Genomic DNA, 15,697 nt, shown 5'->3' with positions numbered 1-15,697 from the left:
TATATGAACATTTACAATTTAAAAGTCTGCGATGCACTGAAACCATAGTAAGTGAACCACAAGGTGGTGAGGGAACACTGTACCACCTGAATAGAAAATATACTAACATCAGGTACCGCTAGTATGTAAAATGCATGATTGATAGTGCAAGTGATTAGAATAATGTTCACCTTCTATCTTCTCCCATAGCCTGCCTCAACAGGGGATGACCGAGCCATGTGTTTCACTTGCAGTGTGTGTCTGGTATGTTGGGAACCTACAGATGAGCCGTGGTGAGTGAAGATGGTTAAAAAAGCTTAGTTAGAAATGTCGTTTTGAAGTGTCGTTTTTGTGCACGCGTGTGTACAAATGTCATCTATATTGATTATTTCTCCACCATCCCCCAGGTCTGAACATGAGCGACATTCCCCCAACTGTCCGTTTGTAAAGGGAGAACATACACAAAATGTTCCCTTGTCAGTGACACTGGCAACCAGTCCTGCCCAGTATCCCAACAGTCCTGACTGTTCGGACAAAATAGCCTGCTACGGTTTTGGCAGCTGCCCGCAGTTTCTGGCTGTCGCAACAAAGAGGGGCAAGCTATGTATTTGGGATGTCTCGAAAATGATGAAGGTGAGATCAAACGTTGGTATCACCTGTCCTGTTTATCTTTTTTTAAAGTGGTAGAGTCATCAAAGTGATGGGACCTATGAATAAATTGTTATTGTGGGTTTAACAGGTACATCTGAAGTTTGATATTAACCCGTATGACCCAGCGATTCTGAGGCAGCTGATTCTGTGTGGTGGGGAGCAGAGCCAGCAGACACTCGCCGAGTCTCGCCCACCAACTCTGGCCTGGCTGGAGGAAGCTTCCTCCTGCTCAGACCTGCCCAAGCTGGAAGGAGACAGGTGAGAACCACATGCTATTTATTAATAGTGAGCCTTATTCAGACAGTGGAGCTTCCAAAGTCAACCCCAATTCTCTCAGACACGCAGAATGACACTTGTTTGTTGGTGTCAAATGAGCTTTCCTGTAACAAATCTGTTTTAGTCAAGCTGTTGCCCCATTTTGAAGCTTAATTGACTGTGCAAGCAATTGTGTTGGTAACATTGCATTGACGTTGCATTAAATTAACTGCAATTGTAAAAATAAGTTTGCCGCTGTTTATTCAGACGTTGATAATGCAGGCCATTCAGCTTCCTTTTTTAATTAATTTTTTTTTTTTTTTAAAGAGACCTTAAAACTTTTGTTTTTGTTTTTGTTTTCACCAAGATTCATCCGTTTTTCATAGTTAACGCATTTATTATTGAACAAGTGATTACATTTTAGGGGTGATCTGGCTCACCAGCTGGATAACATATTTTTAAAAAGTAATTTTTTACTGTTGCAGATAAGTCCTGGTGAAGGTCTGTACTTCTCGAGTGCTTTTCTAGTTATTTATGCCTGTGTTCATAATTTTTATTATTAGGCCATCATGTCCGTTTACAAAAAGCAAGAAAAACTGCATAATTTGTAGTTCTATTACCTAATCACACACGCAAGATAAAACACAATAAATGTACTGGCTGAAATACTGAGATGGTTGCAAATGCTGACGTCCGTAGGAGGTTTACGTAAACCGCAAGCGGGCCTCATAGTCATTCACATCGACGTCCCACTGGGGTGAGTTTTTCCTGGCCCGTATGTGGGCTCTGTAACGAGGATGTCGTTGTGGTTTGTGCAACCCTTTGAGACACTTGTGATTTAGGGCTATATAAATAAACATTGATTGATTGATTGATTATTAATTGCTGTTATTTATTAAATCGTTAAACTAAATGTTATGGAGGAAAGCAATTCATATCGTAGCAAGTTTATCTTAACAATTAAATAATGGCAACTGAGATACCATCTAGCATTGTCATGCATTGTTGCAGCAAATTTTGATGTTAATGGCCACTTTATGTAAAAAAAATAATTCATTAATAAAATAAATTTAGGATGCAAAATAAGTGGCAGACAATGTTTATAACACTAATTTTCTCTGCGCGGGACGCTAACTGACTGGAGTCACTGTGTAAAGCTACAGAAGGCTCCTCTACTCTGCACTGTCAGCATTTAAGACTTGTATATATAAAAAACAAAACATATACAAACTTTTGAAATCTGTGTGAGTCACACTTTTGTATGTGTCTTGTGTCATTATTATTATTATGGTGTTTTTCTGACTAATGACTCATTTTCTTTTAGTGATGACCAGTTGGAGGACTCCGACAGTGATGAACATTCCCGGTCCGAGTCAATAACTGGTATGACAAACACACATAAGGAGTTTATTTGATATCATCATTTAGTGACTTCAATGGTAACATTTGTTGGCTTCAATCAGGGGCGTCAAACTTATTTTCACCGTAAGCCACATCGCATTTACGGAAGCCCCCAGAGGGCCGCATCATGATATGTTGCAATTCACGCAAATTCAACCAATCCCTGCAAATTATGTGCAGCCTTGCAATTTGGCCCAATCCCTGCGATCCCCCCTGCATGTTTTCATATTGAATTTGTCCCAGCAGCACAACTGTCTAACAATTTAAATGTCACCCAGCTTCACCGGTGGTGATTATACCTCAACTTTTTGAAAATGCTGCAGCGAAATCAGGCTTTTTAGACTGCAATAATAATTTAAAAATCAGCAAGATTCTGGAAGCACTGATTATTACACAATGGGGATGTAACAATTACCTGTGTAATGACATACCATGGTAAAATTCCTGATGGTTAGTATTACCTTTTCAAATTTTAATTATCGTAAAACAGGGATTGAGTACAGTACCACACATTAAAAAAAAGTGTGATTCTGCTAATTTCCTAGAGAAGCATCGTCTTTGCTAGCTAGCTTAAATGCTATCATAAATAAATGATATTTTTTTTAAATTGGTTAAAAGATTTTAGTGTGTATGACTACTTTTTTTAGCATATTCAACAATACAGTGATAATGATAACCGTGGTATTTTGGTCACAATAACCATTTATGTTATGTACCTATTACACGACTACCTCGTTATTTGGTTATTATTATTGTTTACCAACAAACTGATGGAAAATTTGCTTTGGAATCAGAAGTCAAAGTGACAAGCAGATTTTATAGTTCAGCCAGTATAGAATTTAATTTGAAAAGGATTTCAATGACCAAAGCTTTGAACGGCTTGTTGCTTAACAAATATCATGTTAAAAAAATGCATTTGCATGCATACATTTTTTTGTTGACAAAATTTAAATTAATTGATCAAGAAAGATTGCATTTCTTACTGACACATTATTTCCTGGCTTTTGTGGGCCACATAAAATGGTGTGACTGGCCAGATTTGGCCCCCAGGCCTTAAGTTTGATACCTGAGGTTTAAACTGTAAGGCGTGTTTGAACTTACTTTATATGTTACCTCTGTTTCAGGCCAAGCGTCTCAGTGGGAGAGCATGGACGTGAGCCTCGGAGTGACAGCGCTCAGTGTACTTCAGCAGCCAGAGGCGTTCCAGTGGGCGGTGGTGGCAAGTGTGCTGAAGGACACAGTCAAAGACTTGGAAGAACTGGGTGCCAAACCTTCAGTGAATCAAGCCAAGACCCACAACCAGGCCAAAGCAAAGGACAAGGTCCCGGAGCACCAAAACATTCCTTTCCCCTGCTTGCTGGCTGGAGGCCTGCTCACCTACCGCTCAATATCTGGCAACTCCACGACTGGCCCGAATGCCACTGTCCCGTCTTCAGCTCGCAGGGTATCAGATAGTTCCTGTCGAACTCAGGGTTCTGACCCCTTCCAACACGGGCCACTTCAGGACCAAGGTCCCATGGAAATAGACACTTGTAATTCACAGACTGCTGCCCCGGAGCAAGGCTTCTCTAACTTGGTAGGTTCTCACCCTCCAAGTTCCTCTTCTCTGTCGCCTGTGCACCGGACTATACCTGTGCTGTTATTATACAGTATCAGAGAGACGGATGACAAGACGTCAGGGCAGGTGTTTGCTCAGATGAACAACCTGATGAGCAAGGGGCTCCATGACGAGGGCTTTACTGTGCCACAGATAATAGAGATGGAGTTTGACTCACATGAGCAGCTTCTTCTCCAAGATCCTCCGATCACGTACATTCAACAGTTTGCTGACGCAGCAACTAATCTGGCAGGTTTTGACGGTCAGATGGACAAATGGAGCACATTAGCTGCGGCAACTTCCTCTTCCCCGCCTCGACCCGGATCGCTAGTGCAGTGCTTGAAGTTGCCCAAACAACTGGAAGAGGAGAATCTTTGCGTGGACTCGATAACGCAGTGCTTAGATGGCGTCCATCTTCTCATCGTGCTGCAGCCGTGCAATGCTGAATCTCTGAGTGCAACAAACCAAGTTGAAGCTCTGAACAATCTCAACCGCCTGCACTCTGCCCTCTGCAGCCAGCAGAAAGGTGAGCCCCGACATCCGGTAGCCAATGGAGTTGAAGACAACCACCAAGAGGGTACACCACCTCAATCAACACTCATCCTACCTTCAGGGGATCAGCAGCAGCAGCAGCAGCAGCAGCAAACATGCTCGAGCGGAGGAGGCTATCTTGTACTATATGAACTGAACTACTCTACCCGTATTGTAACCTTGTATGAGGAACCTGTTAAAGTGCAGCAGATAAGTCAACCCTGTGACGCAATTACCTCACTAATATTGCTTCCTCCAGATTTGCTTGATAGCCGGGAAGATGATAGTGAGGAGACTCCTGAGACTCCCTCTGGTTCCAAAAATGGCACATCACAGTTTGGAACTGGCCTTGCAGGCTCTGACGGTTCTTTGTCACACAGCGCATGTGCTGCAGCTGCAAGCACTACCGTTGGCTCAGGCCATAAAGAGTCCAAAACTCCAGAGGTAGATGGTGTTGGCCACATGGTGGTCACCACACAGGCTGGGAATATTATGATCCTGGACTTGTCCTCGTTGGAGGTTCTAACTAAGGTGGAACCACCAAAAAAAGAGGGTTCATTGGAAGAGGTTGACCCCTTTGTCTCTGTTACTTATTGCTCTGGGACTGACCGCCTTTGTGCCTGCACTAAAGGTTAGTTTTCACATGTGTGCATGTCTTTAAATATATGATATATGTGAGGCCCTCTACTGTGGGACTGTCCATTTGTGTTTAGAAACTATGCTTAACCCACTCCAGTGTAGGTCACTCTTTCAGTTAACTACATGCAAAATAGAGGCCAAAACATTTTTAAAAATTCAATATATGTACCCAAATACTATAAACATAATATATAGGTCAATACTTGATTTCTGGGATTTCGAATGATGTGTTTAGGGGGAGACAGTCCAATATGTTTAGACAATATAATTGTCTATTTTTTAAATACTGGTTAATGCGATGTACTTTACAGTCAGGTAAAAGCAAATATGAATGTAGACAATAGACAGCTAAGTTTTTAATTTTGTTGTTTAATGTGTAATTTATTTGATTATTATTGTTATATTGATTTATTTACTAATGCATCTACACCTTTTTTGAAAACTTAATAGTTTTCTTTTCAGGTGACCCTAATCATCCTTTGTATTGTTTTTATGCAGGCTGTATTCATTGTTATTCTAATGCCACAATCCCAACAAAAAAAATTACTGCCGGCTACAAAATGTTCCTAGGACACCACAGCTGTATTTTGTTGTTTGTTTTAATGTGTAATACTGTTTGTCATCTCATGCAAATAACATTAGCTCATATTCAGTGACTTTCTATTGAAGGGTTCAGTACTACTTAACATTTTAATGACTATGGATATGTGGAACTTTATTTTGATTTGGATTAGGGGTGCACCAATACAACTGTTTTTACTGGCGATACAGATAATGCAGCCTTGAGTGTTGACTTTTTTAACTCTGCAGGTGGAGAACTTCATTTCCTTCAAATTGGAGGTGCGTGTGATGATCTCGATGATGGCGACATGTTCATTGATGGCCCCATTTCTAAAGGGGCTGAACTGTTGCTGGAGGGGACCAGGCCTTCTTCCAATCCTTCAAGCCCAGGGATTACAGGTAGAAATACTTGATGATTGTTGCTTTGTCACATACAGTGAATGAAAAAAGTACTTACTTCTTAATACTTATTTTATACTACGTCAAATACGAATGTAAAACTTTTGTTCAGGTATCGAATTAATTTAATCACGCTAAATGTTTTGAGATCATTAATGTATGCACATCATGAGAAGCCACACCTCTCTGTTAAAAAACTGATGAAAGCAAGAATGAATATAATGGATTTTATTACAAAAATAATTATGCCACAGTCAAACAAAACGTTATTTGCAAGAAGCTATCATGCTAAAGCTAAGTTAATGGTGAGGTGATTAATCAGATTAATTTGAAAACTGATTAATCTGATTCACATTTTCAATAATTTGACAGCCCTTCTTTTTATTGAATATTTATTCTTGAGTTTTGTGGCTGATATATTCTCTCTGGTAAAATAAACTTTTATAATCATGAACCTTTTCATGTCTGTCAGTTTAAACTTACAAAATCAGCAGAGGATCAAACAATTATGAACTATTCCATTGTTAATTTTCTTCATTATTACATCTAATGTTCCATATGTTGTGCTGGTTGTGCAGGAGTAGACCTCCTGGTGGACCAGCCGTTGACCACAGAAAGCTTGACGTCCCTGGTGGAGTTGACACGCTTTGAAACGTTGACGCCCCGCTTCTCAGCCACGGTTCCGCCATGCTGGGTGGAAGTACAGCAGGAGCAGCAGCAGCGACGCCACCCACAGCACCTTCACCAGCAGCACCATGGAGATGCAGCCCAGCACACTCGCACCTGGAAGCTTCAGAGTGATAGGTAACAATGTTAACAAGTTATTGCCCCTGCATGCTTAATATTTGCACAGTCCAGGTGCCATCGAGTCAGTGCAATATTGGAGGAATGAGAATGTTAAGTACATTGTAGAGCGCAACATAAAACGAGACTGGCACATTCAACTTAAAGTACGAGAGTGGAAAAACAAGTTTCCTTTATATTGAAGCTATTGTCATATATATCTGACTTATGACACGGAAAGACTTATGAGCTCTACGATTTAATAGATATGATCAAAATAGTATCAAATATTGGCGATTCCCGAGCCATTTTGAGAGGTAATCAGGAAGCCAGTCCCGTGATCGCGTGACGTAGAGGTAGGAACCACAGATGTCTTCATCACCAACAACAATGCAAATCATGCAGAGTTTGTGAGAGCCAACAACGATTACTTTGTAAAAAATTATGACCCAGAACCTTATATTGTTGATCCTGAATATAGGGAGTTTGATATACAAGTTTTAGAAGCTCTGCTAAGCATCATGTAGCAGTATTGCTAAGTGCTAAACAAGGAATACAAACTACAAACATAATAAAACAATATCTTACTATCTTCCCGTTTTAATCGTGAAGGGTTAACAAGGAAAAGTCTCCCTGCAGACACCGTCTTTGATTGTGTGTGTTTGTCTCCATGAATTGAATGTCACAGATGAACAACTTCTAGATTCAAGGCTAAATCTTCCTAATATCCAGATGATAGGCATGATTTATAATCTAGAACAGTGGTCACCAACCTTTTCGAGCCCAAGATACCTGGTCTTAGCCAAAAACCAAAGCAAAATCTACCACAAAAATGGCATTATTGGCTTTATTTTAACAAAAAATCTTACATATATATATCAGGGTTGTCCCGATACCAATATTTTGGTACCGGTACCAAAATGTATTTCGATACTTTTCTAAGCAAAGGGGACCACAAAAAATGGTATTATTGGCTTTATTTTAACCAAAAAAATCTTACGGTACATTAAACATATGTTTCTTACTGCAATTTTGTCCTTAAATCAAATAGTGAACATACAAAACAACTTTTCTTTTATTAGTAAGTAAGCAAACAAAGGCTCCTAATTGAGCTGCTGACGTATGCAGTAACATATTGTCATTTTCCGTTCTATTATTTTGTCTATAATAATTCTACAAGCGGTAGAAAATGAATTATTAATTTACTTGTTCATTTACTGTTAATATCTGCTTACCTTCTACTTTAACATGTTCTATGTACACTTCTGTTAAAATGTAATAATCACTTATTCTTCTGTTGTTTGGATGCTTTACATTAGTTTTGGATGATACCACAAATGTGGGTATCGATCCGATACCGAGTAGTTACAGGATGGTCATAATTTAAGTCCTCATGTGTCCAGGGACGTATTTCCTGAGTTTATAAACATAATATAAATGTTTTTTAAACGAAAAAAGATTTTGTGATGCTAAAAAAATATCAATGAAATCCGGGGCGGCGTGGCGAAGTTGGTAGAGTGGCCGTGCCAGCAATCGGAGGGTTGCTGGTTACTGGGGTTCAATCCCCACCTTCTACCATCCTAGTCACGTCCGTTGTGTCCTTGGGCAAGACACTTCACCTTTGCTCCTGATGGCTGCTGGTTAGCGCCTTGCATGGCAGCTCCCGCCATCGGTGTGTGAATGTGTGTGTGAATGGGTGAATGTGGAAATACTGTCAAAGCGCTTTGAGTACCTTGAAGGTAGAAAAGCGCTATACAAGTATAACCCATTTATCATTTATTTATAGTAGTATCGACTAGATACGCTCCTGTACTTGGTTTCATTACCGTGAATGTCAGGTGTAGATCCACCCATGGCGTTTGTTTACATGTGTGTGGGTGTGTAGTGAAGCATGTTTAGCTATTCCTCGTCCTGCAGGGTTGATACTTGTAAGAAACTTACTTTATTTGTCGCCATGGAGACCAGGATTAGTGATTCAGAAATAGCTAAAACACTGCAGACTGTGGCTGGACGTTAGCTGCTAGCTAGCTAGCCATGTCTTAAAGAACCACTTCCTGCGGGCGTTTCGGTGTTATAGCTTCACCTTTATCGTTAGTTTTTAAGCCAATATGCGTCCATTCTCCCTTTTTTGTCTACACACAATGTTTGCTTGTAAGTACTCTGTGATTGTGCGTTGCCAAACATGCTCCTTTGCTCGTAAAACCAGCAATGTCACGACGTGACAACGACCCGCTGTCATGCTAGGGCTGGGCGATATGGTCTTTTATTAATATCTCAATATTTTTAGGCCATGTCAAGATACAAGATATATATATCTCGATATTTTTGCCTTAGCCTTGAATTAACAGTTGATGCATATAATCACAGCAGTATGGTGATTCTATGTGTCTACATTAAAACATTCTTGTTCATACTGCATTAATATATGCTCATTTTAAACTTTCATGCAGAGAGGGAAATCACAGGGAAGTCAATTTACCAAAACCGTGTTTATTAAACAGTTATTAAGCAGTGGTACAAACATTAATGTAATTTCAAAACAAAAAGTGCAAGATTGTCAGAGACATTTTAAAACAAGCTATTAGTGCACTTTTGTGCATGATGTCACTAAAGTACCGGTACTTTTTAGAGGCGTTATAGTACCGAATATGATTCATTAGTATTGCGGTACTATACTACTACCGGTATACCGTACAACCATAATAAATATATATATATATATATATATATATATATATATATATATATATATACACAGTATATGTATAAATTATTTTAGAACAAAGGTTTGTTTGGCTTTTTATCATTGTGCTTCTTGCTGTTTTCCCAATTTTTGCTAGTGTTTTGTTTTTTTTTGTTTTTTGTAATGTGCCTAAGGCCAATGACAATTGAGCCACATATGGCCCTTGTGCCGCACTTTGGGCACCCCTTCTGTAGAAGCTAACTGTTTATGGCCACTATGGTCTTAGTTCACCCATCCATCCATTTTGTACCGCTTGTCCCTTTTGGGGTCGCTCCAGCACCCTCCACTATGGTCTTAGTACCGTAGTATATTTTTTTCTGGTCACATATGGGACGTGAGTCACATGGTTTTTACGTCATCACCGGAATTAGTAAAATCAGCTGCTCTTCTGGCGGGTTTTTCCTGCGTGATAAAAGAGGGGATAAACAGGCAAGTCCTTCTTTAGCTGCCGCCTTGTTTTGTCATATATTACTGCCTTTGCACATGTCAATATTTACTTTTGTATTCATAATAAATCAACACAAAATCCGAACTTGGGCGCAATGTTCACAGAGTCTCGTATGCTTCCCGTTGCAGAACAGCAATGATGGTCATGGACTCGTGGTTGAGGGAAGAGTTGTTTGATGTTGGATGCTAGACAATGTCTAATTTGTTGCAACAGTCAGACATTCAGTCATTGTTGCAGCGCTATGATATATGTGCGCGCAGGGCTGTAACCAAGATTTGACAAATAACGAGGTAAAAAAATGGTGGTCCAAGAGGAGCTTTGAAAAGCAGAAATTGTGGGTATCACAGCCCCATATAAATATCACCTTGAGCAAAACAATGAACAATCCACTTTTTGTAATTACTATGCTGAAGTTAGGGCGTGAGGCCTATTATAACATCATTAAAACATGAGTTGAAAAACTTTAATTTACCTCAACTGCAACCTGGGTTTGAACTCGCGACTTTTTGCTTTGTAATTCATGTCCTAGTCACGCGCGATTACGAGGGACACCAGAAGTCTCAAGAAGAAATTTCTCTTAATATTCTAATCAGTGACAGAGCATGATGTGTCCAGGAATATGTTTGGGTAAAATTTGATTGGAAGTGCATTGTCATTCTATAATGTACATTTAACACGCGCTTCTTCACCCAAAACGCCTCCATGTTTCAATGTTAAAGGTTTGAAAAAATAATTTTTAAACGTTCAGCAGGGCGGATCGAAAAGCATAACAGGCCATGTTTTGCACAGGTATGCTATCGCCTATACACTACTGCCATTTAACGTCTTGGAATTGCAACTGCATGCGCTTGCAAATGAGACTCAGAAATGTAATAAATAAACAAGATATGACAACTGGACAACAAAGCTATCATAATCCGCTAATGGCAAAATGTTCTATAAAAATATTATATTTTCCAAAAATTGGTACGGTTGAGAACTTTTATAGATTCTTAGGTACCGGTAATTGGTACCGTATCGGTTCAAACTTAAAAGGTACCATCCTTAATTCTTAGTAATTTCAGCCAATCGATACTAAACCTGTGTACAGGATCAAGCCATCTGTTTTTATGGTAAATGTAATGTTTAATTTACGTAACTAAATGTTTTTCAATAATAATAGTGTTATCATTCTGTCTCTTCATTTGTGGCTATTTTTACTAATTGCCCCTTGAAAAGATGGTTTGAACGTGTCAGCATGACTTATTGATGTGTGTGTGTTCTCTGTGCAGTTCCAGCTGGGATGAGCATGTCTTTGAACTGGTGCTGCCCAAGGCCTGCATGGTGGGCCATGTGGACTTCAAGTTTGTCCTAAATGCCAACATTGTCAACATTCCTCAGATCCAGATCACTTTATTGAAGAATAAAGCCCCTGGCCTGGGCAAAGTTCATGGTAAAGACGTTAATTTCAGATGTGTTTTTATTATCATAAGCTCTATCTCTGCTGCACTTGATATTTTCTCACCTGCATGTTCTTTTGTTTATATGTTAAGAGTTGAATGCACAGTACCTCACTGCAATGGAAAATAAGTGCTCTTTCTAACATTAAGCTAGTGTTTACCAAAACGTTAGTTTGTTCCTCCTTCAAAGATGAACCATAGCTCACTAAAACAAAATAAAACACTTCATAATGCTCTTTTTGGCTTTGTTCACACCCGTCAGATTTCAACAAATGACATTTGTTTGACAGAAACAGCAGTAGACAGACAGATCACATTCCCCCTGTCCAATGTCCTCCATGCCAACGGGGAGAAGAATGGTCGGCCTTCCATGCAGGACTTTGCAGAGGACATCCAATTTATGGACACTGAAGAAGCTTCAGGTCTGCAATAAATTAATGTTGTCACCTGAACGACAATGCAATTGTTTAACTTCTGTATGAAGCTTATGTCCATCATTCTGTAGTGAGTGGTCAAAGCATTTATTTGTACTTAACAATTATAGATAGATAGATAGATAGATAGATAGATAGATAGATAGATAGATAGTACTTTATTGATTCCTTCAGGAGAGTTCCCTCAGGAAAATTTAAATTCCAGCAGCAGTGTATGGAGTTGAGATCGAATTTAAAAAGAAAAAAGTAAATAATGGGGGTATAAATGGAAACAAAATAGAAAAATATTACAATAAGAATACAAATTAAAAGCAACAATGAGAATAAAAATATAACAGTAAAATAAGAATATAACAAGGGAAACTAGACAGTAGTGACTATGTTATGAAAAAGTATTGCACTGTTATTGTTTTGCATCCCCTGTCATCCGAGTACCCTTCCTTCCCCCCAGAGAGGAGTTGTACAGTCTAATGGCGTGTGGGACAAAGAAGTTTTTGAGTCTATTAGTCCTGCACTTGGGATGAAGCAGTCTAGCACTGAACAGGCTCCTCTGGCTACTGACAACGGTATGCAGAGGGTGACTGGCATCATCCAGGATGCTCACTAGTTTTTCCACAGTCCTCTTCTCTGCCACCGTCACCAGTGAGTCCAGTTTTATTCCGATCGTAGATCTGAATAACTATACGGAACGGAATTATAGTATCTTGTTTGATTAGAGGTAACTGCAACAATTTTCAAATACATTGTAATTTCATTTCTCAACATCTATAGAGTGTGTAGACTGATTCATCTCTACCTGTGTCCTATGTCTCTCAGGATAAGTGCACTGCTGTACTGGTGTTATGTTATTAGAACTAGTTTGCAAGCATATCTGAAATTAGAAGTGAACTTTGGGCCTTGTACATTTTCCAATGCGTTTGTTGTAGGCTCCATGTTGTGTCCATTTTTGGAAGAGCACAAGGAGGACATCCTGTGTGGACCAGTGTGGCTTGCCAGTGGGTTGGACCTCTCTGGTCATCGAGGCATGCTAAGCCTCACCAGCCCAAAGTTGGTCAAAGGTAGTAAAAGGCATTTTTAGCCATTAAGGAGGTGGGTCTGCGTTCCTTAGTCTTGTTTCTGCCTCTGTCTGGTAGGTATGTCGGGTGGAAAGTACCGCTCCTTCCTCGTTCACATCAAGGCAGTGAGTGACAAGAACATGGAAGACAACCCTAGACCCATGGTGAGAATGCCCAGTGCCAAGCCGCAGTGCTCCAAATCTCATTCACTGTCCACTCTGCTGCAAAGGGCTCAGGCCTCCAAGGTACTGATTTGTTCATCCACATTTATATTTTTATATAGAAGCCTCCACAGTGTATATGGGTGTTAAGTAAGTGTTTTTGGTTTTATTATTTATCAATACTTAGTGCGCATTATGTATTATTTAATACTACTTGTTTGTTTTGTGTACTTTTGTAACTGTACAGACAATTCTGCATTGTAACCACATAGTTTCCCCTTTTGGCCTTTTTCCACCAAAAGATCTGGAATGTTAAGTTCCTGGAACTGAAGGTTCCTGTATAAGTGTATGGTTTGTGTTTCCACCGCATTTCACAGTTCAGGGTAGTTTATAGAAATCAGGCTGATGACAGTATGGATGAGTGGTACAGTATATTTCTACACTTGTACCATGTAAATAAGCAGACAATAGTAGGTCATATTTATCTGACTAAAGTATATTTTTTAATGAAATACAAAGCAATAATATATAAAACGATATCAAAGTATAAGATATATGATTTAAAACAAAGTGTACCGGATTTTACCTAAAAAGTAAGGTCCACAATGACCAAAAGTCAGAAAGTCGTTCCCTCAGTAAATGATGAATTCATGATGTTCAGGCGATTCTGTATGGTCCATTTCAGCTGTAAATAACAATATATAAAGATGAAATGTCAGTGTTTATCTCACGCCGACAACATACCGATTCAGTATTAGCGTCAGCCTGTTAGCATTAGCATCCGCTTCACTCGGGTTGATGTTAATAACTACACAAATGGCGTTTCACTGAATACTTTTACAGCATGTAACAACGTAAATAGTAAATTTTGGATTTAATTCGCCTTCACTCCACTCATCTTTCATTTCACATTTCTCTTCAACCTACGAGGTCGCAGTCCCAGTGACTAGCTTGCCTTGATGCTTTAAAGTCTTTGATTGATTGATTGAAACTTTTATTAGTAGATTTCACAGTGCAGTACAATTGACCACTAAATGGTAACACCCGAATAAGTTTTTCAACTTGTTTAAGTCGGGGTCCTCTTAAATTGATTCATGATACAGATATATACTATCATCATAATACAGTCATCACACAAGATAAACATCAGAGTATATACATTGAATTATTTACATTATTTACAATCCGGGGTGTGGAAGGGGGGGGGTTAGGTTTGGTTGATATCAACACTTCAGTCATCAACAATTGCATCATCAGAGAACTTGACATTGGAGCAGTGCAACAGTGTAGGACTGACTTGGTAGGATATGTACAGCAAGTAGTGGACCTAGAGATAGAGATCAGAGAGCATAAGAATAAGGATAAGTATCTACATTTGATTATTTACATTTAATTATTTACATTTGATTATTTACAATCCGGTGAGGTAGGATATGAAAGGAAGTTTGTTAGTTTACGGTTGAAGTTGCCTGGAGGTGTTCTTTTAGTGCGGTTTTGAAGGAGGATAGAGATGCCATTTCTTTTACACCTGTTGGGAGTGCATTCCATATTGATGTGGCATAGAAGGAGAATGAGTTAAGACCTTTGTTATTTTGGTAATCTGGGTTTAACGCGGTTAGTGGAGCTCCCCCTGGTGTTGTGGTTATGGCGGTCATTTACATTAAGGAAGTAGTTTGACATGTACTTCGGTATCAGGGAGGTGTAGCGGATTTTATAGACTAGGCTCAGTGCAAGTTGTTTTACTCTGTTCTCCACCCTGAGCCAGCCCACTTTGGAGAAGTGGGTAGGAGTGAGGTGGGATCTGGGGTGGAGGTCTAGAAGTAATCTGACTAGCTTGTTCTGGGATGTTTGGAGTCTAGATTTGAGGGTTTTGGAGGTGCAAGCGTAATCGAAAAAGGGTTGAATGAGAGTTCCCGCTAGAATCGTTATGGTGCTTTTGTTGACCAGAGAGGAGATTCTATAGAGAAATCTCGTTCGTTGGTTGACCTTTTTAATTACCTTGGTTGCCATTTTATCACAGGAAAGATTAGCCTCTAGAATGGAACCTAGGTAGGTGACCTCATCTTTCCCGGTGATAACAATGTCACCCACTTTTATATTGAAGTCACTGACTTTCTTAAAGGGAAACTTCGGTTTTTTTCAACCTGGGCCCTGTTTTCATAATTTTTTCTGTATATGTGAGTGCTGGATAAAACATTTTTTGAGGTCGCGCCAGTATTGAGCAGGGCAGGCAGCCTCCAGCCCAGCTAACGCTCGTACACAGGGCAACTGGCTCTCGTCAAAATTCGGCCTATAAACATGCATTTTTTTCACACTGACAGGCTCAGATAGTTACAATGAGTGTCCGACAACATACTAGAAAGGAGAAATTAACGTATGTCTCTACCTTTAGCTGGAGATCGCTGTTTGTTGTGAGCTGTGTCCAAATCTCACCACGCTACAAATCTCGTTCCGAAATCTCGCGATAACTCGCGACAAAACACCGGTGGAAAAACAGTTACCTGACTGAGGTGAAGAGAGATGACTGAAGTGATTTTCTGTTGGATTACCGAAGACTGTTATTTTCCAACAGAAAATCACTTCAGTCATCTCTCTTCACCTCAGTCAGGTAACTGTTTTTC

General features: G+C 39.6%; 1 protein-coding gene across 4 annotated transcripts in view; it reads left to right on the top strand.

Annotated features, from left to right (window-relative positions):
* The window catches only part of birc6 (baculoviral IAP repeat containing 6), a 210,306-nt gene that overhangs the window by 48,861 nt on the left and 145,748 nt on the right, over positions 1–15,697 (top strand). For all 4 annotated transcript variants that reach the window (XM_062058987.1, XM_062058986.1, XM_062058988.1 and 1 more), the window contains exons 6-16: positions 190–272; positions 387–612; positions 719–888; positions 2,210–2,268; positions 3,411–5,045; positions 5,864–6,013; positions 6,592–6,817; positions 11,259–11,419; positions 11,717–11,848; positions 12,787–12,918; positions 12,994–13,160. In XM_062058987.1, coding sequence (XP_061914971.1) covers positions 190–272; positions 387–612; positions 719–888; positions 2,210–2,268; positions 3,411–5,045; positions 5,864–6,013; positions 6,592–6,817; positions 11,259–11,419; positions 11,717–11,848; positions 12,787–12,918; positions 12,994–13,160 — 3,141 coding nt within the window. The remainder of the gene's footprint in view (positions 1–189; positions 273–386; positions 613–718; positions 889–2,209; positions 2,269–3,410; positions 5,046–5,863; positions 6,014–6,591; positions 6,818–11,258; positions 11,420–11,716; positions 11,849–12,786; positions 12,919–12,993; positions 13,161–15,697) is intronic.

The sequence above is a fragment of the Entelurus aequoreus genome, linkage group LG09 (genome assembly GCF_033978785.1).
Source record: "Entelurus aequoreus isolate RoL-2023_Sb linkage group LG09, RoL_Eaeq_v1.1, whole genome shotgun sequence".
Lineage (NCBI taxonomy): Eukaryota > Metazoa > Chordata > Actinopteri > Syngnathiformes > Syngnathidae > Entelurus > Entelurus aequoreus.
The sequence above is the reverse complement of the archived record's forward strand: the minus strand, read 5'-3'. Positions and strand labels throughout refer to the sequence as shown.